The sequence below is a fragment of the Aspergillus foveolatus genome, assembly GCF_047715535.1.
Source record: "Aspergillus foveolatus strain CBS 279.81 unplaced genomic scaffold BDW70scaffold_21, whole genome shotgun sequence".
NCBI lineage: Eukaryota > Fungi > Ascomycota > Eurotiomycetes > Eurotiales > Aspergillaceae > Aspergillus > Aspergillus foveolatus.
The window spans coordinates 65,631-93,078 of record NW_027396085.1 but is presented as its reverse complement, the minus strand read 5'-3'; the positions used below and the strand labels follow the sequence as shown (position 1 = coordinate 93,078).

Sequence of the window (27,448 nt, the reverse complement as noted above, 5' to 3'; positions counted from 1 at the left end):
TGCACGCCAGAACGCAAGACGAAGGGCGATATCTATCCGAAATTGTATACATCAAACAGCCTAAGCTGAGGAATTAGTAGATCATATAGAAAGCCACAACGATCATTCAAACTGCATAGCGAACAACCGCGAACCCTTCTCGGATGTCGCACTGAGAGCCGGATCATCGATGTCGAGCGCAGCCTCGGTCTCATGCTCAGGAACAGGACGAACGACCTCAAGAGAAAGCATTTCGTCCTTGGAGTACACTCGCAGCCCGACCACACACACTGCATTCCACGGATCGGTCGTGCTATCGAGCCCGTCGCTGAGTGACGTCTGCGTGCTGGGTGCTCTGATTGTGAGAGGCTCCTCTGGAGGCATATCAATATCTGAATCGAACTCAAATCCTTCCAGCAAGTCTTGGTCGCGGTTGTGCGTGCGGCGGCGATGGCGGCTAATGGAGTTTGTTGAGCGCTGGCGGCAGGACCGCATCGAGTATGTGTCGTGCGAAGACTGGGGCGTAAGTACCATATGAGATTCGTCGAATCTGATGCTCGGCACTGAGCCGTTCTCGGCCGGCACGTCAGTGCCATTTGCATGGCCGTTCATGTCGGACGGCGATTCAACGGGGCTCTCGGAGAGAACTCGCTCAGACCCAGCATTTTGGTCGCTGATTTGGAGTTTGGCGGCTTTCGCTGTGAGTCTCTCTTCAGCCCTTGCCCTGCGTGCCGCAAGCTTCTGGTTGCGGATCCACTCGCGTTGGAGCCTCTTCTTCGTTTCTTCTCGCAGCTTCTTCCGCTCTGCAGCCTTGCGACGGTACTCGCGCTCCTCACGTTCTTGTTTCTCTGCTTCAGTTTCGTGGACAATGCCCTTGGCATGTGCGAGATCGTATGAGAGGCCAATCTGAACAAGCTTTTCTCGACGGGTCGACGCAAGACGTCTGACCGTCTCCTCGGTGGACTCGGAGCCACATCGGTAGGCCGTGATCTTCATGAGGATGTGGTACGATCCAGGTTCAAGGTCAACCTCGGCATTAGTAGAGCGAGAGATGAGGGAGTTGTTGACGCTCCGCACGATGTAATCGTCCTCGCCCTCTTTCTCAAGACGGAATTTTAAAACAAAGTCATATTCGCCAATAAGACCTTTGAAGTAGCGTGTATCCAACTGTTCTATGTCAACGAGTGTCCGTTGTGTACCGTTGGAGGACTGACCTGAGATAAAACAAGGACAACTGGCCCGGCCTTGGTAACGTTCAGCCTGAACTTGGTAGTATGGTAGTCCGCAGACCAAGGGACGTTCAAGCTCGTCCACTGTTGCGTAATCGTCCATTCTGGTCCGAACAACCGGGTGCGGTCGAAATGTTGGTACTTTTTCAGTAGATCCTCGTACGAGATCCAGAAGAACTGCAGGCATGTTAGTACCTGCTGGTCTGCTGGAGCATTGAAACGTACGCCATCATTGCCAAATTTATGGTTCAGCTTCTCCATCCACTGAGGTGTCCATTGCTCAGACCCATCACTCCAGGCGCCGTTCCATTCTTTCTTCCCCCAAGGATTCCTGATTCAGTTAGCTGAGTTGCGCCACCGTTCGCGGCTATGCATACCTTAGTTTCACCAAGCGTACTCCATCAATCTCTTTAACGTCCATGATGGAATAAGAATGGTTCTCGGAAATACCCTTTCTGTCTCTTGGCGGTCCGCGATGGTTTGGTGTGAGCCAGTTTGAGTACAGGCCAGTGCCACAGCCAAATAGGAATTCTTTGTTGACCTGCATGAGCTCCTCATTCCAGAACTTGTCTTTGTCCAAGATGTTGCTGGTGAGGAGATCCGACGTCACGCCGCCGGTCAAGTCTTCAACTGCCTCACTGTGAATAGTTAGCTGAGCCCCTCTGTCTCCAGGTATACAAAGATACCTACCCAACAAAACCTCCTTCGATGGCAGAGTAATCACCATGTGCCTTGGCATAGGCTTTTTCCAGCAGTGGGAGCCATGTCTCGTTTTCGTCCACACACTGTGCAAAGTACAAAGCTCTCGACCCCACTTGGAAGGCTCTGCGGTACTCTTCCTCGGTATCTTTGCGGTTGATGTTGTCCCAAACTGGGCGCTCATCGATCGACTCGTCGTAGTCAGCAGCACGCAGGTAGAGCTTGTCATCCACAATACATTGTTGCCACTCGCCATCTGTAAAGCATTAGATAGCTTCAACAACACTTTGGGGATAACCAACCTCTGTAAAAGACAAATCCGTAAACACCGACTCCTTCGTCTCGGTGGACACAGATCTTCTCTATCAGTCCCTCCTTGTTTCCCATTGTGCAAAGCGCAGCCATGAACCAGCAATCTCCATCACGGCCCTGGCGCACATCTGAGGCTGTCGGCCCGTTAACATAGAACTGAGGCTTCTCGAATATCTCCTGCAGTCGGACGATATAGTCAGTTTATGGAATGGATTTATTTCGAATGTGATGGCTTACAGTAACTCTTTTCACCCCCATCGGGCGCATCTCATCATTCTGCTTGTCGAGGCCATCCAAGCAATTCCGGGTTCCACCTTTCAAGTCCATTTCAATATCGAAATGCGGGTCTGAATATTTCTGATTAAGGCGTCTGCATTCCTTTGCAATACGATTGACAGCCCGCTCACATTCCTTGCGAGCTTGTTCGTAGGATTTGCCGGCATCTTGTCCCTTGATGATGCCCTTCGGGGCGCGAGCCGCCTTGGTTCTCGCATACGGATTGTCTGGCAAGACGGTGTACACCTTGCCCGGGAACCTAGAGTTGAATTGCTCCCAGAATTGTTTCAAATTTTCTTGTGGCGGCTGCTGAGGCCTCCCGCGCAGTCTACTGTTGGAGCGGGAGCGAGTCGAGAGGGGAGGAGTGTAAACCATGTCCGTGAAGTCGTCCTCGCGGTCCAAAGTCGCCATCGCCGTATATTTTTGCGCGTGAGAAGGAATCGCAAAGTCTGGCTTCTAAAGACGACTAATCTATAAAAAAGAATACGAAGCTTGTTGACAAAGACGAAGGATTGCAGCACGGCTCCCTCAATATATAAGCTGGTATTGTTCGTTAGAGCCCCGCTTGCCCGCTATGGCGGCTGAGCAAAATGGTTCTTGGAGAAAAGCGATCTGCTCAAAAAACCAATAACATTAATACTTGCATTCTATAATTCAACCAATCGACATTGATGACATGATTTTGGGTCCGCAACCAGCACTCGACAACCGGTAGATTGGTCGCTCAGTGTTTCAGATGCAAACAATGCTTGGCCTGAAGGGTGCATGGCCCGCCAGGGAGTCCACGTTGATCAGCCGGGGCTGAGCACGGATGGAAAAAATAGCACCGGCTCGGTTACCATTATTAAACACGAGCACAGAAACTTCCTTGACATCAGCCCTTGATTTCCAATGGGCTGCCAGCATTCTTGCTGACGGGCTGCTGTGTCTCGGAGACTAAGCTAAGGGGCCAAAAAGCAAAACCCCTTGCCCTGGAGAAGGACCAAATGCAAGGCCAAGTTCAAACCGCGCTGAGAATAACACAGGCTCGCAGCGTGCCGGCGTAGGACAGCATGAGGGACGGATTCGACAAGAATAGTCGACAATGGTCCCCGAATGATGATAAGGCTTCAGCGGTGGAATGCAGGTGCTCGGACGCAGCGGACCATGAAACCGTTCGAAGATTAGCTGCAGCAGCTGACTGGTTCACGGTCGGAGCAGAGTTTCCCAACATGTTTAATCGCTCAACTAGCGTCGTTTCTGTGAAGGCCTTGCCTGATACTGTTACTTGCCTGAGGCTGTGTCGACCGTCGAGACTCGAGCTGATGGTTTGGCAGGGCTGAACGGACATCCACCAATGATGACCTACACCCTCTGGTTGGTGTTGCCCGAGCCGCTTCTCAGAAGCAGCTGGAAAAGAATTGTTAAGTCGCCTGACGCGCTTCGACGGCTTCGACGGCTCACTGAGCGGTCAATATCTCTATAGTGTTGATAGCGTTAGTATCGTAACGATGACGGAGAAATGTGAAAACCTGCGGACGCTGGAGCCAGATTGGCAGAGGGATGGAGCGGGAAAGACCACATGTGCCCGGTGCTAAAAAATGGGGGCCATTGACGCACGGCCAGAACTGACGGCAGGAGAAGGTCCCGTCTCGGCTGTGCTGGGCACTGCAAATGCAGACGATCCATTTTGACTGAGGCATACCGGTATCACTGAACGCCTTCATCGCTTTCCATGATCACCAATTCCATCTCTATGTGCTTACAACGCCAATCGAGCAGACAACGTGAGAAGTAGAATGCAGTCCTTGAAATATCATATCCTAGTTTCTTTCCTGCCAGATCACTCCATAACAAACGCCCATGACAAAAGAAATACAAGAAGTAGAGACAGGGCAAGGAAAGTGTATCAAGACACCGGGATGAGGTATAAGACGCGTGCTGGAAGACAAATGACAGCCCGTATCACCTGCAAGAATCCCGTCCAACCTCAGTCCAACCCCTGCCCAGCCGTTGGTATACGTACGTAGATTACATGTAAGCGGGAAACTCATGAGTCATTGAATTAGTGAAAGCCATTGCGGCGAGCGCGACCAGAATAGTACGAGCTGCCGTGCTGGAAGTATGGATGCATACAAGCCTGCTTGGCTGAAATACGTCGAGCGGGATCGTATTCGAGCAGGGCTTCTAAAAGGTCAAGGCCATCCTCTTCGAGGCCAGGGACAACGTTCTGGATATCTTCGCGCTTCCACTTGGGGAAGGTCGGTTTGAAATCAGGGAACGAGGTGACGCCTGGCCAGATGGTCTCATCTGGAGTTCCGAGAATCCTAGTACATCAGACGTTAGAAGCCTGCGTCTAGCAATTCAGCAGTGAAATGGCATACCGGAAGATCTTAAAGATCTCGTCAATTTCCGAGTCACCAGGAAACAACGGCTTGCGAGTGCACATTTCCGCGAAAATGGCACCACAAGACCACATGTCAACACCAGTGGAGTACTGACGACCGCCGAGAAGGATTTCAGGAGAGCGGTACCATAGAGTTACCACCTAGAGCAAATTTAGCGACAAGCCCATGCTGTGGACGATGGGGAGGATACCTCGTGCGTGTAGGTTCGGAGGGGAACGCCGAATGCCCTTGCCAATCCAAAATCGGCAAGCTTGAGATTGCCATCGCGGTCAATTAGGAGATTCTGGGGTTTCAAGTCACGGTGAAGCACTCTGTGGCTGTGACAGAAACGGATACCCTCGATTAATTGCGCCATAAACTTCTTGACCATCGCATCTCCCAGGCCTAGATTCCTGCTCAGAGTAGAGCCATCTGGCAGAGCCCTACCGCGTCCACCTTCACTGACCGGCAGTGCCTCCATGTACTTCTTGAGATCGAGGTCGAGGAATTCGAAAACGAGGTAGAGCTTGTGCCCGTCTGCGTGTACGATGTTCAAGAGCCGTACGATGTTCGGGTCGTTCATTTCCTTTAGCAAGGAGATCTCACGAATCGCAGTACTGGGTACGCCTTCATCTTCAGCCTCGAGTCGGATTTTCTTCAACGCAACGATCCGGTTTGGGTGAGTGAGTTCGCGAGCTTTGTAAACGACACCGTACGTTCCTAATGGTAGATTAGACAATGACAGATTGAAAGTCATCTTCGAAAAGGATCATTGCAAGCACAACGTTGGTGGATTAACCGCAAATTGACATGGAGTGGTCACCTACCCTCGCCAATCTTCTCAATCTTCTGATAGTTTTCCATACTGATCACGGGGCAGTCCCTACTTATCGATATGATAAGAAGCGATAGAATATGTCCGGCTCAGGTGTGACTGGGACAGAACAGATGCGAGGCAGCGTCCACAAAGGCCGTGGGGTGCAGGACAAGTCGACTGCACAACAACAATGACACAGCCGTGATGTTGCCCGGGGACAAAGGTGCAGAAAAACAACTGCCGGACAGGGTTCGGTCGTTCTGCGAGGGACTCGAATATCGAACGGGCGAGCAAGGGGCGAGGCAGAAACCCAATTCCCAATCAAGGGCTAACCAAATCCGACGATAGCTGAATTAAACTTACCTGTTGTCGGTCGAAGTCGGCGATTTCTTGCTTGATTGACAGAGAGTGGTTTTCGTCTGGTGGGGGAATCAAACGAAGGCGGTCAACAAATGCGGTTGTACACAAACAAATCCATCGCGTCTAGAGAAGGCGGTGGGCGCGTCCCACTTGACTGCATACTACCCAGGGTCGTATCAGTATCAGAACCCCTTTCAACCCTCTATATTACATTATTTGCTACAAAGGATTTGCTAAAAAAAAAACAGATGAATGGTCAAGAGCCTAAACTGCCACCTGCCAGGTCTTCGTCAGTGGTTGTTCACTATCATATCAGGTGGATCATCGTCGCAATTTTCGCTAATCTCTGGTTCCCAGCAGCCGATCTCTGGGCCGCTCTCAATCTAGGTTTCCTCCTGAGAAGTGAACCGTAGGCCATGAACACACCTGGCTGTGGCCCAAAATACCTGTTACTCAAGTCTTGTGCGTCGGACGACCGCTCAACAATTGACGGGCGCCATTCATTGTCTCCAAACGGCCCCGGCTTATCGCGTTATGGAGTGTGACCGAAACGCAATTTTGCACTTTTTTGAGGAATTACGACAAACAACATCTGGGTTCAGCGTAGCATTGGTCGAGTGAGAGATCTCCTTAAGCAATGACCTTTAGATTTGGAAGATCGATTGAACAAGAGCGCTATTCTGCAAAGGCTGACAGTTGTGCCACGGTTTTTCGTTACTATTAAGAACTTCTCAATCAGGTTGCAAGGCGCATGTATATTGCCCGCAATCCATAAACGATTCAATTTCAGGGTCTGTTTTGCACCGGCATTACATTTTGTCCCCTACTGGAAGTGAATTTGTGCCAGGAAGAGTCGATAAGACCGATGAATAGTTCCGAAGGGACATTATCAATTGGGCAAGTGGAAACCCCCTGGGGTGTTAACACCGACGTACTCTTAAGCCCTGCCTCTGATGATCATACCTAAGAGGGGCGTTCAGTGGTAACTGGACTTTACGGTCTCAATTGAAGCCTGGAGAAGTTTTTGAAAGAGTAGGCTAAACGTTTGACGTCTGAGGATTCGGTTGTTAGACATATCAACGTGCGCTCTAGGGAAAAGCTCTACATGTTTTGTCGTAGAGCGTCAGGAATCCGCTATAGGATGTGCTTTTCTTGATTAGTCTCGTCTTGCGTCTTGCTCCCGTGCAAATCATGAAACGCATTCGAAACGTCCAAAGTTGAAGGTTGACCCTCGCTTGCTGGCCCTGTTAGAAACTTTGCAGTGTCTGAGAATTAGCGAAACATCGATGTCCTTATCTCATTCAACCGTACTGTGTTAGTACCCACCGGTTCGTATGCCGTTCAAGCGATGTATAGCCAAGCGCAATATGGCAAGAGAAGATCTCGTGAGCAGCCAAGGTTGGCCTCTTGCCCTAGAACACGAATGCCGGTCAACTCGCTGAGATAGTCACAAACTACTTCCGTGTTCATGTTTGAGTTACTGGGAATTTGCTTCAGGCATGTCTGAAGCATGTCACCATCCTCATCAGCATACACTTTCACGTAGGGGTCATAGCTCGCCAGCTGAAGCGGCCCAGCTGCGTCAATTAAACTTCTTCATGCATCGTTTTTGACCAATAATAGTGACTGAATGCATTCTTGAATCAAGAGTTTGTATTCGGAAGGGCCCAATATCTTGTCAGGAATGCATCAGCCTAAATTCCGATGAAACCAGTCTTATTACCATATCTAAGCCCAACAAAGTAGGCTCGAACAACATACGAAAAGCCCTGTCAAGTGTCCTTGCCAATATGGTGGAGGAGACTTGAAACGTTGTCGGTCAGTCTTTTGTCTAAAATTCCTTGTTTCTTTCTCCCATTACTCCCCTCCTGTATCTCACGCGATGACCCCAGCCACGGAACTTCTACCTTCGACCAGGACGAATCGCGGCCTCTAACGTCTAGTTGTCGTCGGGCTTCATTCTGCAGGTAAGTCCTCTTGAGCTTAGATTCTCTGCTCTCCATTCATTCACCTCGATTTACCACTGAAGTGGCCGAGCAAGCTCTGGGAACTGTCATACGACCAGGGAGGTGGATGACGGCCCAGCTCGAGAAGGGTAGTATGTTAGAGGCACCTACCTCTTGAGCTCTTCCCCGTAGTTAATATATAAAATGAGTTCTTAGCCTGAGGTATGCTTACCTTTTAAGAAGTAATGTATGTAATATTTTCCACATCCTACGCACCACGCACCACGCTACACGAACTATATTCTTATTCGATTCTAGTACTAAACGCCGTGCCTGATGAGTTTGCTCACTAGCTACAGGGGCTAGTTTTTCCTGGCACAGCTTATACCCAGTTTGGATGTTTCTCAGCCTTGCCCTGGTCCTCAGCCTCGCATGGGCTCTACGCACCCAGTCACATACTAGTGTGACATATTTACGGGGTATTCATTGATTGCTGGAAAATCAGGTACTAAACTATTTCTGTGCATCTTGATTTCTACAATTATCGGCGCTCGCCCAGTTTGCTGGCTATGGAGCTCTGTTTCTTCACTGCTATCAACCGATCTCTCAGTTTGGACATGACGACGATTGCTCCCTCTTTAACGTACTTCATACCAGGACAACGACGCGAGGCCATGTTCCCAGAGGATATGTGCTCTCGGTTGATTGCGTACGAGAATATCATAATCCTGCTCCTCTGTTCACCATTTATGGCCAGGCTTGACGCTAGAGACTGTCCAGACACAACTTGATATCCCAACCCACTCCTGATGGTATAACAAATGGGGTGCCTCGTTTATCCACCATGGAAGTCTTCTTTTCTGGTCCTACTGACTGAGATTCAGAAGTCAAGCGTCAATGGCCCTTTAAGTCGGAGAGCCGGTTTAGTCAGCGCCACAATCCCTAAGCCATCTTGGGGGCGAAGAGGAAAACCAATCCAGACTCTTCATGATGCCCAACTCCATCCTCTCAACCAGACTTCCGACGTCGCACCGAAGTCCAGATGCGACCAAAGTTACCTTCTCGAAAACCAAGGTCTCGTGCCAAAGCCGGACCGGCGTTTGTCTTTGTTGATGCCACCGAGGGTGTTGCGGGTGGGCCACACGACGAGGATACGAGGGTTCTTATCAGACGGCAAGCCGCACGGTCAGGTCGCAAACAGCTACGAGCGCAGAGCGCAAGCCAAAGACAAGAAAGTACACCAGGGGATTCGCGGGCAATGGTGGTACATGGTGTCGAACTTACGGACGATATTTTTGCAGAATTAGACAACGATGACAGGCCCATCGATCACTCTATTGCCCCGCAGCCCTCATTCACGGGCTATGAGGCGCTGAGGGCAACGTACAACTTTGACATCACCTATCTCGCGAGCTTCACGGATGTGGACCTGGGGAGAACAGCTGCTCTCCGTCTACAGAGCCAACCAAGTCTCCTTTCGAACTTGCTCCAGCAACGATCCACGTCCTTTCTCAGCTACCTCCCTAGTCGCTATGGCTCGAGCCGCTGTCTCGATGATGCTATACACTGTGTTGCTGCAAGAGCTGGCCGGATGTTCGGTTATGCAGACAGGGCTGCGGCAATACCGAGACTCTATGGCAAAGCTCTGAAAAGTCTCCAGCATGCGCTCAGCGATCCGAAATCGTGTGTGGAGGTTGATGTGTACTGCGCGACGCGGTTGTTGACACTTTACGAGGTAGTTTCAACTTAGTCTGTCTCTCTAGGCGTCCGTTATAACAGGCCTTAGTTCATCAGCCCACCTGAAGAGAACCATTGGGTTCTCCATAACCGGGGCGGGATTAGACTGCTAGAGTTACGGGGCCCAGAGAACCACAAGACGAGGTTTGACTGGATGCTTCTCAAAAGTGTGGCGCCGTCAATTGTGAGTTCTTTCGTTTGGTTTCTTTCGTCAAATATTTGCTAGGCGTGGAGATATAGACTACGCCACTATAGGCGAATTTTTCTCCCTGCGGATATGGGCTGGTACAAACTGATGCTCTCTAGCTCTTGGACGAAATGTACAGATTACGAAACTCGGGTATCTTCGAAGCGTCAGAATGGCAGAATCTCTTTAAGCACGCATCGGCCACTGAATCAGACTGCGACTCAAGTCTCTGGTGGGAGTTCTTCAGGCTGACCTGTCATGTTACAGGTGTCGTAGCCAGTATGCGCGACGCATTCACGTCGCCAATGTCCGAGTCCGAGTATATATCGAGGACTTCGAAGACCCTAGAGAGAGCAAGATGGGTGCGCCAAATGCTTCACGACGGCCACGTCCGCTACCAAACCACAGAACCATACCCACCTTCTCTCTTCGATCTTCCCTCCATACCCGAATCATCCGACCGCATCAGACTCCGTGGCTTCTATTTCCACCCATTTATGCAGATCAACCGGGCCATCACGACACTGTCGCCGGACGAGATGGAGCGCGCATCTGTGGAAGTCGAGGCGCAGACCTTGGCTACGCAGGCGCTGCTACTTCAACAGGCGACTGTTGAGCTGGACCCAGCTATGTCGTGGTACTTTGCACAAAAGAACCCGTTTGCGCATTCTGTGATACGTACGAGGGAGGAGTGGATTTCGCATAGCGAGCTGCCGTGGGAAGAGCTGCGTGGTGTGCTAGCACAGCGGTGGTTGAAGTGGCATTATTCTTGGAGGGTCTCACACCTTTCGGAGTCGTTGGAAGAGAAGTCCGGTTAACATGTTAGGGATTGACTTAATATGTCATAACTCGGTAAGCCCGGCCATAAAACTATATAATCTAAATGCTCTTGGCCCAACCGAGAAGCAGGACCGGGAAATGTGGAGTATCAGACTGGAGTATTCGACTTTTATAGTCAAGAGTCTCGCGGCAAGGGTTTGCTGTTAGCCGTAGGTGACAGATGCTAGCGACTATGGTAAAGATATTTAGGCTATCGATATAGGAGAAACATCGGCGTAAGTAATGAGGTATTCAAGAAGTCTATTTGGCGCATTTTTTTTATACATAAGAATTCGGATGCCAGACTGCAATGCCATCAAACCAACAACGCAACAAGGACGCTCGAGATCAAACGTTCTGTCTTGTCTTCTCATTCCCAAAGACCTGCTCAACAGAGTGTCTTTCGGGTGTGAGAACCTGGCTCGTCGTCGCTGACAAATTTGTACTTTGTTCTTTCGCCTCGAGAGCCCTCCTCTCCTCCTCCAGCTCCGCAGGATCCTTCGGTCTCTCCAATCCTTGATCCTTGATACACAAACAAGCCAAAAAGCAAACCCCAATTAAAGGGACTTGCAAGATGAACACTGCCCTGCTCGCAGCCGTATACGCATCCACAATGCCGCCCCATACAGCCTTCGGTACTGACGACTGGGCAGGTAGCGAGTACGTTGAGTCGGACAAATATTCATACCCGACTGGCAAATGCGAGCGGAGCGTCGCTTGCAATACAGCGCCGGAGATCGCAAGACCGCAGGCACCGCCCATGCACCGGAAGAAGTTCCGGTCTGAGATGACGACGGCGCGTTGGCGTTTTGTGCAGTGGGCCTGGAAGGCAACGAGGGTTGGCTGAAAGGTGCATCCGACTCCGACGCCGGTTATGGCGACTATTACGGCGATGGCAGCTGGATGGGTCGTTGTCTTGAAGAGGAGGGTGAGGCCGGCGCCGCTGTTTGGGAGACGTGTCAGTTTATGCATAGGGTGCGTCTTGACGAGGAACGCTTACAGTGTCCACATGCCGAAGCCAAACCAGATGACCTCGCCGTACCGTTTGCACCGTGAGATATATTGGCCTGAGAGTACGGAGGACATAGACTGGCAGGCGACGAGCGGGGACGTTAGGGCTGCCGAGACGATAGGGGACCAGCCGCGCGCGTTCTGGTAGTAGAGTGGGAGGTAGTATAGATATGCCTGGTACACTGCGCCCAGGAGGAAGCTTTGCAAAAAGAGGGCAACTATGACTCTGTTCTTGAAGAACTCCACTGGCTGGCGTTAGTATCACAGCTGAACGGCCTTTGGCATAGAGGAAGACGTACTCGGCAACATGGGCAACACGGCGATCTTCCATTCGATGAAGAAGAAAGTGACCAGCGACAGTCCTCCGATGACAAGCATACTGATTACCATGGGCGAATTCCACTCAAAGTACGAGCCACCCCCAGAGATGGGGATCAACAAGAAGATGATACCAATAGAGGATGCGATAATACCAAAATAGTCGATTCTTTTCAGGTTCGTCCGGAAACTGTCCTTGGCCGCAGTATCAGGGATGAGGAAGTATCCGACAATGATCGAGCAAGCAGCCAACGGTGCCAGCATCCAGAAGAACCCGCGCCATGTGGCCCTGAGGATGAATGCCGCCGCAATGAATGGACCAACGACGTTGGCGATCCCCAGCGACGCGCCCAGGATCCCCTGGTACTTCCCCCTTTGCTCGAGAGTCACAACGTCAGACACGATGATCATGGCCAACGAGCTGATCCCACCTCCTGCAACACCGGCCAGACCTCGAAAGACATAGAACATGGCTGCATTCTGGGACAAGCCGCAGAGCAAGTCTGCAACGCAGAGCAGAGCCAAGGCGCACAGATACACGATCTTTCGCCCGAAGATATCAGACAACCGCCCGTACAGGACACTGAACATTGTATTGGCAATCAGCGAGGAAGTTCCCGCCCATGAGATGGTGTTCTTGCCGTTCAAATCCTCTGCGACAGTGGGCAGCGTCACGGTGATGCCATTTTGGTCGACAAACGAGATGAACAACGAGATTGCAAGCCCAGCAAAGACAACGAGAAGCCTACCCCGGGGGAGAATGTTCGTATGATCATGCAGAGCCTTTTCAGCTGCTTGCTGCCGAGAACCAGCCATGCCTACTATAACTTAAAATTGACGATACGTCTTCGATAGAGTATTCATCAAATCCGAGCCCCATCAAAAAACTCTGGGCACTTGAAGATCAATATAACACGGCATGCGCTGTTTGAACACTGAGTCCCTTTAAGCGTATTCGTAAGCGACTTGCGACTGCATCAATGGCAACATTTTTCATGACATGGTGCGGAATTTTTTCCTGATTTATTCTACATCCTAACGGTTGAAGCGAGTACTTCGGATAAAGTGCCGACACAAATGGTCCTCCGTGGTATAAATATGGACCCTGTCATTGGCGGCCGAGTGCTTAGCTATGCCTTGGTCGATCATGACTGGATGACGCGGACGGAATGGATCTCTGGCTGAATGTACGAAATCTGCAGTCACAGTGGCGATCCAAGACTGGGTGGAGCAGTATGTCGGAGGTCCGATGGAGATGGATGGAGGTCCGACGCTCCGATGATTGTTCTGATAAAGGCGATGGTCTATTTATTCCTATACGTAGACCCCGGCCATCCGCCTGCTAGCACCGCCTGCTAGCACTCCCTTTATCGAGTACGCAACAGCTACCGGTAATCACTACGATTCGCAGTTATCAACAATATGCTGTAGATGAAGGACATGGTACTCGTCGAGGACCATTGATTGACTGGCAGGACAGGCTGCCGGCCAGTTGAAGTATTGCCTTTTGTCTGGCCATGTAATATTCATCAGGGAAGACTTTGTTATCATTCCTGAGGGAAGAAAGACGGATTACTGTGCTCTTTGGTATAGCACTTTAGGGCTGGTTGCCACCGTCATGTGACAACAGCCTCGGCATGTGCGGAGCAGGGCGGTTAACGGCGGCGCCTTTTCCGGGGAAATGGAGTGCCTTCCACGCCTTCCTCCATCTTCTTACCTTCGAGATACCCGACCCTGATCACCTTCTCCATCCCAGCTTCCTTTATCGTTGTCAAAATGACCATCCAGACCCCGACTAGACTCACCGCCCGCTTCGTCAAGCGTACATCCTTCCCGGCGTCTCACCAGTGGCGGAGGCAATTCAGCGCTGCCCGGCCAGCTTTCAAGGAGATTCAGGATGCGTACATTATGAGTGCGGCTCGGACGCCAACTGCAAAGGTATTCCACAATTGCTCACCAAGAGAAGGTCATTTATATTGACTTCTATAGTTCAACGGCTCGTTCGTCTCCGTATCCGCCCCCCAACTCGGCGCCGTCGCCATCAAGTCCGCTATTGAAAAGTCAAGCGTTCCAGTGGAGAAAATCACCGATGTGTACATGGGCAATGTCCTCCAAGGCTCAGTCGGGCAGGCCCCGGCTCGTCAGGCCTCGATCTTTGCCGGACTCTCGCCAAACGTCGAGTCTGTGACGGTGAACAAGGTCTGCGCGTCGGGTCTCAAGGCTGTTGTGTTTGCGGCGCAGAATATCCAGCTTGGGCTTGCTGAGGCCCAAATTGCAGGTGGAATGGAGAGCATGTCTCGTGTGCCGTACTATCTCCCGCGTTCTAGCCAGCTGCCTCCGTTTGGAGAGATCAAGTTGGAAGATGGACTGATCAAGGATGGACTGTGGGATGTCTACAACCAGTTCCACATGGGCATCTGTGCGGAGAACACGGCAAAGAAGTATGAGATTTCGAGGGAGATGCAGGATGAGTATGCCATTGCGTCATACGAGCGGGCACAAAAGGCCTGGGCTGAGAACAAGTTCGCCGAGGAGATTGCGCCAGTGACCGTCAAGAGCAAGAAGGGCGACACCGTCGTTGAGCGTGACGAGGGGTATGAGAACCTGCGGGCTGATAAGCTGAGGACTCTCAAGCCTGCGTTCCTGAGGGACGGCACGGGTACCGTGACAGCTGGGAACGCTTCAACTATGAACGATGGTGCATCCGCCCTCGTCCTGGCGAACAAGGAACTCGCCCGCGAGTTTGGTGCCGGAAAGCGCGCCCTCGCACGCATTGTCTCCTCTGCCGATGCGGCTATTGATCCAGTGGACTTCCCCGTCGCGCCCGCGAAGGCCGTCCCCATCGCTCTCGAGAGGGCCGGTATCACTAAGGACCAGGTCGCTGTGTGGGAATTCAATGAGGCCTTCGCTGCCGTAATTGAGGCCAACAAGAAGGTTAGTTCTTTTCGCGTCGAGTTTACTGAACGCTTGCTAACAGGAACAGATTCTCGGTTTGGAAGGTGCCCGTGTCAACGAGCTCGGAGGTGCCATTTCTCTCGGCCATGCGCTTGGTAGCTCAGGCTCCCGTATTTTGACGACGCTTCTGCACCAACTGCAGGCTGGCGAGTATGGTGTTGCTGCCATCTGCAACGGTGGCGGCGCTGCAACTGCGGTTGTCGTGCAAAAATTGGACCGAGTGGATTAATTGATGAATGTTTTTAGCAGCGTGCATTGACATTGTATATATTCTATGAGGCATTGACAATAATATACCTTGATATCGTATACTCTCCTTAGTAGCGTACGCCTATACTGCCTTGGCGGGGTCCCCGCACCCATGCTAAGCGTTTATCCGGAATCCGCGTCGGCTGCGAAGTCGGCAGTCGTTGCCACAACCATTCCCGTCTCCCGATGACTTCAATAAGATCTACGATCATGGAGGGGCATCTCCTTCAAAGACTTCATTTCGTACTCGTCTACAACTGAAAATACACGCTATTTAGCAAAATGGCGACTCCCGGCCTCCTGTACGTGACGATGCAGCCTCGTCCCTCCCTCCCGGCTGCCCAGTTCCACGACTGGTACAACTCTGAACACGGTCCTCTGCGTCTTCGTCTGCCCTTCATCACGAATGGCTTCCGTTACCGAGCCGTCGACGGCGCCGAGCCCGAATGGGTGGCCCTCTACGATATCACCGACATGGACGAGCTCACGCGCGAGACGTATCTCTCTCTGCGCGGGGACACCATCAAGACCCCGCGCGAGAAGGCGACCATGGCCCAGATCGATGTGGGCCGCAAACTCTACGACCTTCTGCAGGACGAAAAGGCTTCCGACTTTAAACCGCTTGAGGATCAGCCGGATACGGCTGCCGCCGGCCACGTCCTCATCTCGAACACCTCGACTCTCCTCGCCGACAAGGAAGACGATCTGAAGGCCTGGTACAAGAAAGAACACATCCCCATGCTTGCGCGCGTGCCGGGCTGGCGCCGCAGTCGGCTCTTCGTCACGGCGTCCATCGACCCCAAGGCTCAGCGCGAGTTCGTTGCCCTGCACGAGTTCACGCCGCAGAATGGCCTCGGCGGACCCGAGCACAAGGCGTCCATGGAGACCCCCTGGCGCGCTCGCATCGCCGATGCCTTGACCTCCAAGACCCGCCGTGTCTACAACTGGGCATATACATTTGGGCCTGCGCCCCGCGAACTCGCCTCTCTCGCGTCGCCAGATACAATCGGCCCCTGGTCCTCGAACGACGGCCGCACCCGGACTTTCCCCGATCAAACCAACCCCGCCGTGGAGTCTTACATCACCACCCCCGACGGCGTCGAGATCCCCTACCGCCTCGAAGGCTCTACAGATCCTCACTCCCCCGTCATCGTTCTCAGTAACTCTATCTTAGTTGACTACACCATCTGGGACTCGTTCGTGAAGACCTTCCTCGCCGAGGAGCGCAACCGCCAATTCCGCATCCTCCGCTACAACACGCGCGGCCGGTCCGCTGCCGCGGGCGAAACACCTATTAATGTCGACGTCCTGGCAGGCGATATCATTGCTCTCCTTGACGCCCTGCGCATCCCTCAGGCTATCCTGATCGGCGTGAGTCTCGGCGGCGTGACAGTCCTTAATACATCTCTGCTCTATCCCTCGCGCGTAAAGACGTTTATCTCCTGCGATACAAACAGCTCTGCTCCCGAAACAAACCGGAAAGCATGGAACGACCGTGCCGCAATTGCCGAGTCCGAGGGCGCCACTCACCCAGAGACGAAGGAGCCCATTATCGGCGAGGAGTTGTCCGAGGTTACGGTGCGCCGATGGTTCACGGAGAAATCTTACGAGACACAGCCTGAAGTTCCAGCGAAGGTGAAGGAGGTTGTTCGTGCAAACAGTCTTGTCGGATTTAAGAAGGCGATGCAGGCGCTCTGTGCATATGATGTGCGCGAGAGAATGCAGAAGGCGTCTGTCAAGGGGTTGTTTGTGGCGGGTGATAGTGATGGCGTCCTGCCGAAGACGATGAAGCAGATGGCGGAGGATTTGAAGGTTGAGGGGGGTGCGGAGCTGAAGATTGTCCCTGGAGCTGGGCATCTGCCCATGGTTGAGCAGCCGGAGGCGTTCAAGGCGGTCGTCAATGATTTCCTGCATGCGTAGGATACTTACTCAATCAGAAATGTATATAGAAGACATAGCATGGGTATGATTCATGAAAATCTATTTTAAACTAAACCCGTGACACTCCACCAGAACTTCTATGAACGACTATTCCAGAGCCTTAACAGCCATAGCAAATGCCCCCTCCCTCGTCTTATGCCCGCCAATGAATCCACTCGCATGCACAAACACCGCCCCCTCTGGGATACCCGCCCCTTCACCAGCAAGAACTCCATCGAGATCTGCATCCCTGACACCCCGCCACTTCTCGGGCAAAGGCTTGCGCGAAACGAAGCTCCCCTCATTCACAGAAACAGCCTGCACACGCCACTTGGATTCCTCAGTCGCGCTCTCTGGGTACAGCACATACACCACCTCGGCGTCCTCCGCATTGCCGTTGATATTAGCCGCCTTGGCCTCCTTCTCAAAGTTGTATAGGTGCTCTTTCCAGGGCACGCCGCCTTGAGGCAGAACCATGATCTTCCCGCTGGCGTGCACGTTCTTCCGGTCGGCGTAGGCGGCTTGCACGGTTTCACGCGCAGGGAGCCAGGAGTTCACGGCATGCCGCAACTTACGGCTGAAGACAGACCCGACGAACTGGCTAGCCTGGTTGAAGAGCCCGTCTTCATCGATACCGGCCGCCTCGTCCTCGGGGGAAGGCGTATTCATATCATTGACGATACTCGCGATTGTAACACCCCCATCCTTAAACCTCTTCTCGATACCAGCCTCAGAGAGCTTCTCGGGATCGTAAACGCCAATGCCGTTATCATTTGCGTCAATCGCCTCAATGAAGTCCGCATAGAGCTTGTTGAAGATCAGGCTGACGTTGCTGTGGTCTGCGGGGAGGGAAGCGTGGTTCGCGATGATGCTCTGCCCGAAGTGCAGATACACAAGCCCCGCCGAGGACAGTTTCGTCTTATATCCCGGGAATGTGGAGTTAAAGGTTCGCTGGTGGTGGTCGTAGCGGTTTGTGGCGGCATCGTATTCACCGCCAACGTCGACGACGGTGTGGCAGGTTTGGAGTAGGGCGGGGTCGCGCGTGCGGATGAGGGGCGATTGTGAGTAGGCTGGGAGGAGCCGGAGGAGATACACGGCCAAGGCTTCGTCGGCGTGAAAGTGACCGCTTTATTGAATTAGCTATTGCGCTGGGCTGAAGTGGGAGCAGGGAGGAGAGGGTTAGAGTACTTATGCGTCCCAATGGTGGGAGAATCGATACGGGGCTTCTTGGAGACGGATTCGGTGGCCATCTTGAAGATTCGGCGGAACATGCAAAAGATTGTGAAATCTATGATGCTGTAGAAACCAGCTTGGGGGCGCCTGAATTGTGAACTTACCGTGGAGATTTTTGGCATTGTGGGGGTGTTTGGCCTGTTTGCGGGAGACACCCAGATCGATTGGCAAGCGGCGGGTTTTGATTGGTCGGTCGACAACTATACCTGAAGCTCAGGGCTCGAGGCTGCAAGCAGAGGATTGACTGGTTTGAAATTTCTCATTATAGGCTAGTAATTGCTATATATGGTTGACTAGTCGTGAAAGAGGCTACATCTTATTGGCAAAGAAAGTTGGCGCCCATACCTAGCAGAGCAGTTCCTGAGTGTACACCTGGTTCTGTAAACATCAGACATGTGGGGCAGAGTTGGCCAGTAACACATAGACTGTCACAAGAAGAATTGGTGCTAAACAGCTTCTTGCGGCGAAGAAAGTGTTCTGACTTGATTTCCTAGTATTAGTGACAAATGTCTATCTGAGCGTTGCCAGTAGAACGAATGTGCTGTATTATTATAGTATGTGTGACAGAAATGTAGGTTCTCATAAGTAGTTACCATTAGAAATCGCTCTTCAATCGCTCAAGAGGTGGCAGAATGCCCTCCTTCTCAAGCGTCTCGAAAACATCTACCAGCTCATCCCAGGTATCCGCATACCCGCTCCATCCCAGCTTTCTAGCCTTACTCATTGTCCCCACGCAACTCCAATCTCTCCCAAGAGCAAAAGTCAAGAAGTCCCAGGTCGCCTTCTCCCAGGCTTTCTGGTCAAGGCCGTATTTATCACGCACTTGAGCCCAGGCTTTGTTGATATCCTCCCGCGCAGCCCATTTCTCAGGGTTGATTTGGCAGAAGAGAGTTGGGGATTCCTCCTTCGAGGGGTCCGAGGAGACGCCCAGGTCCGACGCGCGAGTGCTTAGAGGGTGCTTATTTGGCATGCGGACTGTGGATGATTCGTAATCTTTGTATCCCTTCGTATCCGCTGTCCCTCCGTGAGGGAACATGGGATTGGGGATCTTGCAGCCGAAGCGGCTAGCGAGGCGCGGCCAGAGATCCTGCCACGACTCCGTGTCGCCGTTTATGACGTTGAATATGTTGTTTCCCGCGCCTTTGGCTGTTGCAGCCCAGAGGCAGAATTTCGCATGCAGGTTTGCGGATGTCCATGTATTGAAGGCAAAGTAGCCTGCCTTACAACCTGGAAAAGGAAGCTCAGAGCCAGGTAGGACTTTGGAGACTGTACAATACAGCCCCACTGCGGTTGCTTCGTTCATGAAGTTTCCGCGGGCGAACCCCAGGACGTCTTGCGGAAGGGTGACGACCCAGTCCCATTGATCTTTACTGCGGGCTGCGGCTTCGGCGAGAATGCGCTGCTGGGTGAAGTAAAAGTTTGGCGGCCACATTTCGCTGCCAACTTCGCCCTCTAAGACAGGGTCGTCTTCGTGGAATGGCTGTTTGGCGTTGCCGAGGTGCACGCTATACTGCTTGAAGCCGCAAGTCAGAATAAACCGCTTGAGCTTGCTGATGGCGCCTGTCTTCTCCAGTGCTTGGATAAAGTTAGAGATCATGGTCCCATTGATGCGGCATAATTCTGCTGGGTCGTCGTGCGCCATGTATGCGCAGAAATAGACGTATTCGGCAGATATTCCGGAGAGGGTCTTTGTCATATCGTCTGCGGAGCCCTGGAGATCGATTACGGCATGTTGAAGCTTGGGGTCTTTGTAGCCTGGGTCACTCCTAGAGAGGGCGTAGATTTTCTCATATGAAGCGTCTTTCTGGAGATGATGCACAATGGCACTGCCGGTGATGCCTAGACAGTTAGCAAAGCTTAGGAAAGAAGAGAGTTGAAGTACCTGTGGCACCGGTAACTATCGCAGAAGTCATGTCTGATCTTTTAACAAGCCCGTCACAACGTCTCTGAAGACATTGAACGGCGAGGGGTCGAACTTATTGTAGATTTATCGCAGGCTCCACGAAGGAAGACGTCTGAATGGCGTCATGGCGTCTCACGCCCAGTAGCGGGACCTTCGGGAAGCGTAGCGGCCCACGAAATCATGGATGAAACAAGCAAGATTCTCAGGATGTTAGCGTTGGATGTGGGCAAATAATGCCACTGTCTGGAAGGGTGTATGCAGTGTTTCGTACCACGCGATCGCTGGCCTATAGATGGGAGCCTGGCGGCGTCGACCGAATCCAACCGACTCTGGTCTAGCTCTTTTGGACTAGCCTGTTTAACCTTACCTCATGTATATATCCCGTAGGTATCTTCGGCATAAAATGGCCTAATGTATCCGGAAAGATTCGTTGCTCTGAGTGTCCTGAAGGTTAGTGAAGAAGAGCTGATGCGGGGAACCGCGACGGTCAAACTACCTCAACCTCGCTACCAAGATCAAACTCAGCATGACTGCCACACTCACTTCTCTCCCACTCGAAACCCTCTCCCTAATTTGCGAGTACATCGCAATCTCACACAAGCCGAGCATATATGCATTCTCCGAATCAAGCAGATCCTGCCACGCCGCATCTCGCAGCGCGCGGTTCCGCCGAGTTCGAATACGCGTCAAAACACGTCGTGGCCTCGACCACGACATAAGAGAATGGTACAAAATTCTGTTGCGAAACTCTGCATTCGGATGCGTGCAGCATCTTACTATTGAAGGGCGACTTGCTCTGTTCTGGGAAGATGGCGAAAGCGCAAGCTCGCTGCCGGCGAAGTTGCTGGACAATCTATTAACGGAATATCGCCATGAGGATGAATTCACGCGCCCGGGGACGTTTTATGACAATATTCTTCGCGGACCGTTCTACCATATTGGTGTGCAGGAGGACCAGGATGAGGATGCCTGGGCGCCAATGGCTAAACTGTTGGCAAAGTTAACTGGTCTCACAGACTTGGTGTATGCATGTGAGCGGCGTTTTCCGGAACGTCTTTTTGAAGTATTGCAGCTTCGAAATTCACAGTGCAAGCTTCATATCAGGGCCTTTGACCCGCCTTGCTTGAATAGAGAGGAGACGGAAGGGGAAGATGAGGAGAGGGTGAAGGACGATGAAAACGAGGACGACGAAGACGACGGGGATGAAGACGAAGATGAAGACGACGTCGTGAGTAAATATGAGTATGCCCTCGTGACGTCCGCAGCTCTGTCAACTGTCATCGTACCCGTTGCTCACGATGACATCTACCGGTGCTCTAACGAGGAAGCCGCGCGGCTGATGGCCAGAGGACTCGCTCCGAATTTGAAGCAAGTGCACGTAGTTGACAGTGGTCCTGGGTTCAAATACAGACCGATGAACCGAGATATGTCCAAACAGGGTCTGCTCTCCCGGAAAGAAGTGTCTCAAGACATCCGCGAAAAGAATCTGGGACTTGGCGAGCTTGACGGCTTGAGCTTAGATCCAGCTAATTTGACCCGCTTCGATTCGTGGAAGGAGACGGTTGACTTCTCACATTTACGCAGCTTACAGCTTTGGAGAGTGCATCTCGATACGCTTGAGATGGCAACAACCTGCGACTTCCCATCGTTGAGAACCCTAGTCCTCGGACTGTTCCCACGTCGTCGAAAACCCTCTCAGGCCCATCTCTCGGATCAAGCCGCGGGCGTTCTCGTTGCAAGCCTTCCCCCGCTCGAGTCTATTCATCTGACTGGTCCCTTCTTCCAAGAATCATTCAGTGCCGTACTCAGTCACCACGGCAGCTCACTTAGGAAGCTCTCTCTGTACCCGACCGAGACTTCACGTATCCCACCAATAGATCAGTTCCTCATCACATCCACTGAAATCAGACAGATACGGCAGCAGTGCCCAAATGTTTATGACCTGAGGCTCCAGATTGAGCGGACCTTAGGTGATCAGAAAGAACAAGATATTTATAGAGTTCTGGGGGAACTGCCGGGGCTTCGACATCTGTCTCTTCAACTGGACGTGTGGAATGCAGTGGAATTGGGAGCCATGGACAAAGCTGCACTCAGGCAGCCATGTTATGCTGAGCACATTTTCATCAATATGGCATTGGATGCGGAGTTAGCCCGTGAAATCTTCAACCTGATTGCCAGCAACTCTCGCATAGAAACCTTGGAGTTGATGTCAGGGACTGAGTACGTGTGGAAAGAGCTAGTGGATATTTCAGAAATCATGAGACGGCACTGGAGATGCTCCAAGGTACTTACTGGCCCTGAAGACGACAATGTAATTGTTGAGGAGCTGGGAGAAAAAAGCCGAAAGCGAAGGGTTGAGCTCAATGCCCACGTTGAATTAGGGTATTATGGATCGGTCTTTCGAAGATTGTGGCCTTCGAAGAGGGGAGACCTAAAAAACTGGAAGGATGAATGGCATAGCTTTCCCTTGCGCGGAAATCCGACAACGACATTCAATGAGCTGGAGATGCTCTCAAGGAAAGGGCAAAGTAATGATGCCGTATTTAAAAGCCGAGATTAGTGGCCCTCTTTCGGCAAGCCATGGCCATGATGTGGTATTCATTCCGCAACTTATCTATCCACCCCGAGGCAAATCTGTCTACATCTCATCATCAAACGCACCCGCACCAACAACATTCCCATTCCTATCCCCAGTGTCATCTGCATGACCCGACCCGTTTATCCCCGGTTCCCACCAAGGGTCTATATCTTCCAAGCTCGGTAATGCAGCGTCAACATCATCTACCTCACCAGGATTAGGGTTCGTGCTCGCCCCACCCAATTGAAAAGCTGATGCCGCGGCCGTTGTCGTGTCTGTGATATTATTCGACAGAAGACCTAGATTGGAGTCGCGGATCCAAGAGTCGATATCGTTCCGCTGGGCGTGGCTTTGGTTTCGGCCATGTAAGTTGACCGGCTTGAGGTCGAGAGACGGGAGGAATGTACTTGTTGATCTTGTCTCTAACCCCGTTGTGGGATGGTGCGCATGTGGTGGCGAAGAGGACAAGGAAAAGAGCGAGGAGTTATGCGCGTGGGTGTGCGGGCGCGGATGCGGCTTTGTGGGTGGGCTAGTTCGACTCTTCTTCCGCGTCGACGACGCATCCCTGTGATTTGAGCCCTTACCACCACCAATATCCTTCGCGGAGGATTTTGGTAATCGCTGACTACTCCCTGCCCTTTTCAGCGCCCCGGACCTTCTCATCCTTGCCTGCCATCTCCTCTGCAAAGAAACCAGAAAGTCCCTCGTGCGTTTGGCATTCTCGAAACTCTGCCCCAGCTCATCCAGTGCCCGGAAGCATAGATTCAGATAAGCCGTCATCTCGCTGCTACTTCCCTCAAGTTGCTCAAGACCCGTCCTGCTTGCTAGCGGCGTAGTCGAGATCGTGACGTAGAGAAGGATGAGTGCCGCGCTGAAAATCATCGACACTACCTGATTGTTCATGCGACGAAAGGTATAGTGTTTTTCGTAGATGTGGAGGAGACGCGCGATGGCAATAGAGGACTCAATGCACATTTTGCGCGCGTGGTGGTAGCCTGGGCCTTGTCGCGGTGCGCGCGGTTGGATGTAGGACTTTGAGACCCAGGGACGGTGTGTGAAGATTACTATTTGGTGGTATTGGAGGCTGCCTTGCGTCAGCTTGTACCTGATTATTCATTCCGGTTTATGACTTACTGTAGCATTATGAGGTGAGGGAGCCGAGGCGTTGTATCGTCAGCGAGGTCAATGTCGAGGATGGAGGGGAGGTTCGCTTTCCAGGCAAAGAGGTCATCTGTTACTCTGTGGCAGAAACGCTGAAGTTCGTGGCGGGGGATATCGGAGCAGCCGTAACTATGATAGACATTAGTCTCTTGCAGTGCTGCTAAAATCCAGGTGGTGTCATACAGGACATGACCGAGTGGAGAGATAATCTCCCAGAGCACGGCAAATTGTCTGCTTATTAGCTCGTTGGGATTCTTCAACTCGCCGCTGAATGCCTCTTGGTTTGCTGGAAGGCCATAGGGACGCCACGTCCCCTCTTTGCCAACTGTTAAGCTCGATGCAGGCTTTGGAACGGTGATATCGCCCGCGTTCATCCGGAATGGGCGACCCAGGTAAAACCCCCAGAAGCTAGCATAGTCAGTGTTAACTAGTTCATATTCAATAACCAAGACAATCGACTCACTGATCTGCAGCATAACTCCCCCAAAATGCAACCCGCCGTACATCAGCCTCATAGGCACTCATATCTCCATTCTCGACATAGGGCGTCATGTCCAGATGCAATCCCAGGTCAAACGCAAGCCTCATCGACATCCCACTATAGAGCCAGCCACGGGCATCGCGGTTAGACGCTCCCTCGTGGCTGCTCAGGATTACGAGCGCTTGCACTGTCGCGACGCATGGCGAATCCAGCTCTATTTCCAGCAGGGCTTTTGCTCTATCCGCAAAGAATTCGGCGAGGGATTTGGGAAAGGTAATGAATGTGGGATGATAGCGGGCTTCGAAAGCGCTTCCAATTGCGCACCTGCAGTCCTGGTCAGTGTGCTCTGGACAGTGAGAAAGGGTTAAGGAGCGGCGACTTACATTGCGTTGGTGAGAACCTCCGAATAGAAGGGAGTATCATCAAATTCCTCCCTCCACTTCTGTCTAGCCGTGTAATACATATCTTTGTCAACAACATAAGTACTGCAGTTTTGCCACGTAAAGTACAGCTCCAAGAGATGGTCTTCGAGAGCCTGGTCTACAGACTGTCCAACGCGCAAATGATTGAGGATATCCTGGCCATCGTGACGCACAGTTCGGGCATCAGGACGCTGGCGCTGTTGCGTTGCAGATACATCGACAAGATTAAGGTTCGACGTGGCGCCGAAGAAGCGCAGGTGACCATCACCGGCGATTTTCAGCGTTCCAATGCGATGGGAGATCTGCTCAATAACGTCCTTCTCGGCTTCGTCTTCTTCACCGCTGTCGCTGTCTTCATCACGGTCCCGGTCGTTTTGTGCCTGTTCAAGCAGTACGCCCGGCTGTTGCGCAATATCTTGGGATAGGTGAAAGCTCTCTGGACTGTAGCCGTTCTCAGGCGACGCCTGGTATCCGCCTCCTCCGTTCATGTTTGCGTAGAGCGAGTCTAAGCTCTCTGCGGTTGGGAGGGCAAATTCCCAGCTTGTCTGAGGAATCTGGAAGGCGAATGAGTTCAGAGATTCCTGGTTGTTTGCGCCAGATTGTTCAGCATGTGAGGTACTGAGAACGTTCTGCAATGGCAGAGCTGAGGATTCAGATTTCCCATTCCCATTTTCGGGAGATTGTCCGTTGAACAGAGGAACTGGAAGCGGACTGTGAGCGGGCTGCTGCACCGGCGATGGTTGATTATGAGCAACCAGCCCCTCAGAGGACGGCGAGTCCTTCCACCTGGACACTCCACGGGGGATCTGTAATGTGTCTAGAACCCTGTTGATACCCGCCTCATCCTCGGGCTTCATGGATGGAGGGTCGAGGCCATGATCGTAGATGAATTGAACGAGTTGATCAATCCTCGCGGAGAACAGCTCTGTTGCCGCGCGTAACGAGACTCTGGAGGAGGTCAGCCTTGTAGCACGTTCCACAACTCATCCCGGTATCTTGAGAAGGATCATCCGGTCGGTCTCTTTCAAAACAGACGTCGTGCTTCGCAGTGGGCCTCGCAACAAACGATATGGGCCAGATTGGACGTACTTCCGCTTATCGTCTCCATGCTGGTATTTGCAGTGCTTTCCTTTCCTCTCGCAATTGTTGCAGTGCGGGGAAGCGCCGTCACACTGGAATTAACAGCTCGATTAGTGTTTTTTTCTCCTATAGAGACACAAAGAAAGGTGCGTACTCTGATCTTACTCTCCCGACAAGGCACGCATGCCGTGGTGACGTGTTTCCTCGGGGGCCGTTTCGGCTTTCCCGACTCGGACATTGTGGGCAGTTATGAAGCCGAAGGAATGAAATTGCAATGCCAAACAATAGTAGAATGAGATTCAATCAGCCAAAGTCAACAGAGCACTGATCGAAAGCAAGCATATCCAAGTCCGTGTTCATGAGGTTCAGGATGAAGATGACAATTTGAATGATGTTGTTTGGCGGACCTGGGCCGAACTGAAGGCGGGGGACAGGTCTGGGGAAGAAATTATATAAAGAAACAGACCCAGTCCGAAGCTACTCTGTACGGAGTAAAAAAAAGATCGGTCCGACCACGGGAATCTTGCCCAGGTTCAAGCCCTCAAGAGATAAACTCCACTATAACACCCAATTAGCGACAGGTTGCGCCTGCCAACCTCTTGAACAGGGTAATAAACCCCGCCCCTGTGTCACCTGACTGGTCTCGTGCCAACGCTCTTACATCATACAAAAGGAGTTTCTTTTTTTTGAGTAATCCAACCATTGTTTTGAGACCATGGTTTTGAGCCCATAGGCATTCTCGTCAGCAGAATGCATTGGAAGTAAGCAGACAGCTACCGAACACCAATCGCTTCAAGTGCATTTATACGCGGGGTACAGACGACTTTCTACTCTTCAAATCCCGCCACCGAAGCGAGACCACGACTATACTGAAAGCAATCGCGAAAACAACAGGTTCACATCTTAATGGTTTGATCCGGCTCAACATGCTCGACATGAGGATGTTCCTCGACAAAGGACATGGACGTGACCTGTTCTGGCATGGCGACCCTAAACGGCGTATCGGCTAGTATACTCCAAGCATAGGGTAGGGAGGCAAGACAGGTCGAGAGGTAGCACTCACGCAAATCCCTTGATCAGCTTGTAGTCATGAGTTATGGTGCCTCCCTTGGAGACAGCGTTGTCCTTCACCCTATTACGGTGTAAGCATTTAACCTTCTAGGTTCTGCGCGAGGCTGGAATACATACGCTTGGATATCCTCTGCTGTTGCGCTAGGCTTGAGTTTGACCTATTCAACATTTCATAAGTTTCCAATTATGCAGCTGAGGGCTGAAGACGTACCATATAGGTGGGCATTATGCTTGAGCGATACGTCTGTGTTGGTTATGTAGATATGGATTGTAGAAAATGCGGAGTTGAAGGGGAGTTGAATTGTAGACAAGAGGCTTGTTGAATATCTAAGTTTATAA

At 51.9% G+C, this 27,448-nt stretch overlaps 10 protein-coding genes across 10 annotated transcripts; 4 read left to right on the top strand and 6 right to left on the bottom strand.

Annotated features, from left to right (window-relative positions):
- Positions 1-102: 102 nt before the first annotated feature.
- Positions 103-2,906, bottom strand: BDW70DRAFT_159536 (calpain-like protein; the record flags this gene model as incomplete). Its single annotated transcript, XM_073740712.1, has 7 exons — positions 103-1,146; positions 1,194-1,385; positions 1,434-1,539; positions 1,586-1,846; positions 1,899-2,163; positions 2,210-2,396; positions 2,457-2,906. 7 exons carry the CDS (start codon positions 2,904-2,906, stop codon positions 103-105), a joined length of 2,505 nt encoding a protein of 834 aa, XP_073596383.1.
- Positions 2,907-4,274: 1,368 nt separating this feature from the next.
- Positions 4,275-5,582, bottom strand: nimX (cyclin-dependent serine/threonine-protein kinase CDC28). Its single transcript, XM_073736663.1, has 3 exons — positions 5,073-5,582; positions 4,859-5,022; positions 4,275-4,801 (listed from the first exon to the last, which is right to left on the bottom strand). The coding sequence occupies exons 1-3, from the start codon at positions 5,442-5,444 to the stop codon at positions 4,540-4,542; spliced, it is 798 nt and encodes a 265-aa protein (XP_073596382.1). The 5' UTR covers positions 5,445-5,582; the 3' UTR covers positions 4,275-4,539.
- Positions 5,583-6,227: 645 nt separating this feature from the next.
- On the top strand, positions 6,228-6,936 carry BDW70DRAFT_135289 (uncharacterized protein). Its single transcript, XM_073736662.1, has one exon. It carries the CDS (start codon positions 6,287-6,289, stop codon positions 6,449-6,451), a length of 165 nt encoding a protein of 54 aa, XP_073596381.1. The 5' UTR covers positions 6,228-6,286; the 3' UTR covers positions 6,452-6,936.
- Positions 6,937-8,977: 2,041 nt separating this feature from the next.
- BDW70DRAFT_135287 (uncharacterized protein) lies at positions 8,978-10,951 on the top strand. Its single transcript, XM_073736661.1, has 3 exons — positions 8,978-9,719; positions 9,771-9,905; positions 10,028-10,951. Exons 1-3 carry the CDS (start codon positions 9,027-9,029, stop codon positions 10,724-10,726), a joined length of 1,527 nt encoding a protein of 508 aa, XP_073596380.1. The 5' UTR covers positions 8,978-9,026; the 3' UTR covers positions 10,727-10,951.
- On the bottom strand, positions 10,950-13,209 carry BDW70DRAFT_135285 (major facilitator superfamily-domain-containing protein). Its single transcript, XM_073736660.1, has 3 exons — positions 12,038-13,209; positions 11,728-11,983; positions 10,950-11,670 (listed from the first exon to the last, which is right to left on the bottom strand). Exons 1-3 carry the CDS (start codon positions 12,870-12,872, stop codon positions 11,076-11,078), a joined length of 1,686 nt encoding a protein of 561 aa, XP_073596379.1. The 5' UTR covers positions 12,873-13,209; the 3' UTR covers positions 10,950-11,075.
- A 623-nt stretch (positions 13,210-13,832) lies between these two features.
- Positions 13,833-17,180, top strand: BDW70DRAFT_149906 (putative alpha/beta hydrolase; the record flags this gene model as incomplete). Its single annotated transcript, XM_073739085.1, has 4 exons — positions 13,833-13,994; positions 14,046-14,990; positions 15,040-15,168; positions 15,579-17,180. 4 exons carry the CDS (start codon positions 13,833-13,835, stop codon positions 17,178-17,180), a joined length of 2,838 nt encoding a protein of 945 aa, XP_073596378.1.
- A 108-nt stretch (positions 17,181-17,288) lies between these two features.
- On the bottom strand, positions 17,289-18,430 carry BDW70DRAFT_159530 (MYG1 family protein; the record flags this gene model as incomplete). Its single annotated transcript, XM_073740711.1, has 2 exons — positions 17,289-18,306; positions 18,369-18,430. 2 exons carry the CDS (start codon positions 18,428-18,430, stop codon positions 17,289-17,291), a joined length of 1,080 nt encoding a protein of 359 aa, XP_073596377.1.
- Positions 18,431-18,941: 511 nt separating this feature from the next.
- Positions 18,942-20,608, bottom strand: BDW70DRAFT_135279 (SDR family oxidoreductase). The gene is made up of 2 exons (XM_073736659.1): positions 20,296-20,608; positions 18,942-20,252 (listed from the first exon to the last, which is right to left on the bottom strand). Exons 1-2 carry the CDS (start codon positions 20,324-20,326, stop codon positions 19,009-19,011), a joined length of 1,275 nt encoding a protein of 424 aa, XP_073596376.1. The 5' UTR covers positions 20,327-20,608; the 3' UTR covers positions 18,942-19,008.
- Positions 20,609-20,842: 234 nt separating this feature from the next.
- On the top strand, positions 20,843-22,638 carry BDW70DRAFT_149903 (uncharacterized protein; the record flags this gene model as incomplete). Its single annotated transcript, XM_073739084.1, has 2 exons — positions 20,843-22,536; positions 22,620-22,638. 2 exons carry the CDS (start codon positions 20,843-20,845, stop codon positions 22,636-22,638), a joined length of 1,713 nt encoding a protein of 570 aa, XP_073596375.1.
- A 147-nt stretch (positions 22,639-22,785) lies between these two features.
- Positions 22,786-26,819, bottom strand: BDW70DRAFT_44206 (transcription factor domain-containing protein). Its single transcript, XM_073744018.1, has 7 exons — positions 26,193-26,819; positions 26,048-26,130; positions 24,920-25,906; positions 24,519-24,860; positions 24,239-24,463; positions 24,029-24,184; positions 22,786-23,978 (listed from the first exon to the last, which is right to left on the bottom strand). Exons 1-7 carry the CDS (start codon positions 26,274-26,276, stop codon positions 22,955-22,957), a joined length of 2,901 nt encoding a protein of 966 aa, XP_073596374.1. The 5' UTR covers positions 26,277-26,819; the 3' UTR covers positions 22,786-22,954.
- Positions 26,820-27,448: the final 629 nt, after the last annotated feature.

Excerpts from the sequence above, each read along its gene's own strand:
- BDW70DRAFT_135287 (XM_073736661.1), top strand. The coding sequence starts at position 9,027 with ATGCGACCAAAGTTACCTTCTCGAAAACCAAGGTCTCGTGCCAAAGCC. Across the intron at positions 9,720-9,770 it reads GGTTGTTGACACTTTACGAG|TTCATCAGCCCACCTGAAGA; the intron begins GTAGTTTCAACT and ends AACAGGCCTTAG. Across the intron at positions 9,906-10,027 it reads AAAGTGTGGCGCCGTCAATT|CTCTTGGACGAAATGTACAG; the intron begins GTGAGTTCTTTC and ends GATGCTCTCTAG.
- BDW70DRAFT_135279 (XM_073736659.1), bottom strand. The coding sequence starts at position 20,326 with ATGACTTCTGCGATAGTTACCGGTGCCACAG. Across the intron at positions 20,253-20,295 it reads GATAGTTACCGGTGCCACAG|GCATCACCGGCAGTGCCATT; the intron begins GTACTTCAACTC and ends CTAACTGTCTAG.
- nimX (XM_073736663.1), bottom strand. The coding sequence starts at position 5,444 with ATGAACGACCCGAACATCGTACGGCTCTTGAACATCGTACACGCAGAC. Across the intron at positions 5,023-5,072 it reads TCCGAACCTACACGCACGAG|GTGGTAACTCTATGGTACCG; the intron begins GTATCCTCCCCA and ends AATTTGCTCTAG. Across the intron at positions 4,802-4,858 it reads GAGATCTTTAAGATCTTCCG|GATTCTCGGAACTCCAGATG; the intron begins GTATGCCATTTC and ends CTGATGTACTAG.
- BDW70DRAFT_135285 (XM_073736660.1), bottom strand. The coding sequence starts at position 12,872 with ATGGCTGGTTCTCGGCAGCAAGCAGCTGAAAAGGCTCTGCATGATCAT. Across the intron at positions 11,984-12,037 it reads CGTGTTGCCCATGTTGCCGA|TGGAGTTCTTCAAGAACAGA; the intron begins GTACGTCTTCCT and ends AACGCCAGCCAG. Across the intron at positions 11,671-11,727 it reads GGCTTCGGCATGTGGACACT|CGGCGCCGGCCTCACCCTCC; the intron begins GTAAGCGTTCCT and ends TCTCCCAAACAG.
- BDW70DRAFT_44206 (XM_073744018.1), bottom strand. The coding sequence starts at position 26,276 with ATGTCCGAGTCGGGAAAGCCGAAACGGCCCCCGAGGAAACACGTCACC. Across the intron at positions 26,131-26,192 it reads GTCGGGAGAGTAAGATCAGA|TGTGACGGCGCTTCCCCGCA; the intron begins GTACGCACCTTT and ends TGTTAATTCCAG. Across the intron at positions 23,979-24,028 it reads CCTCACCTCATAATGCTACA|CCTCCAATACCACCAAATAG; the intron begins GTAAGTCATAAA and ends GACGCAAGGCAG.
- BDW70DRAFT_135289 (XM_073736662.1), top strand. The coding sequence starts at position 6,287 with ATGAATGGTCAAGAGCCTAAACTGCCACCTGCCAGGTCTTCGTCAGTG.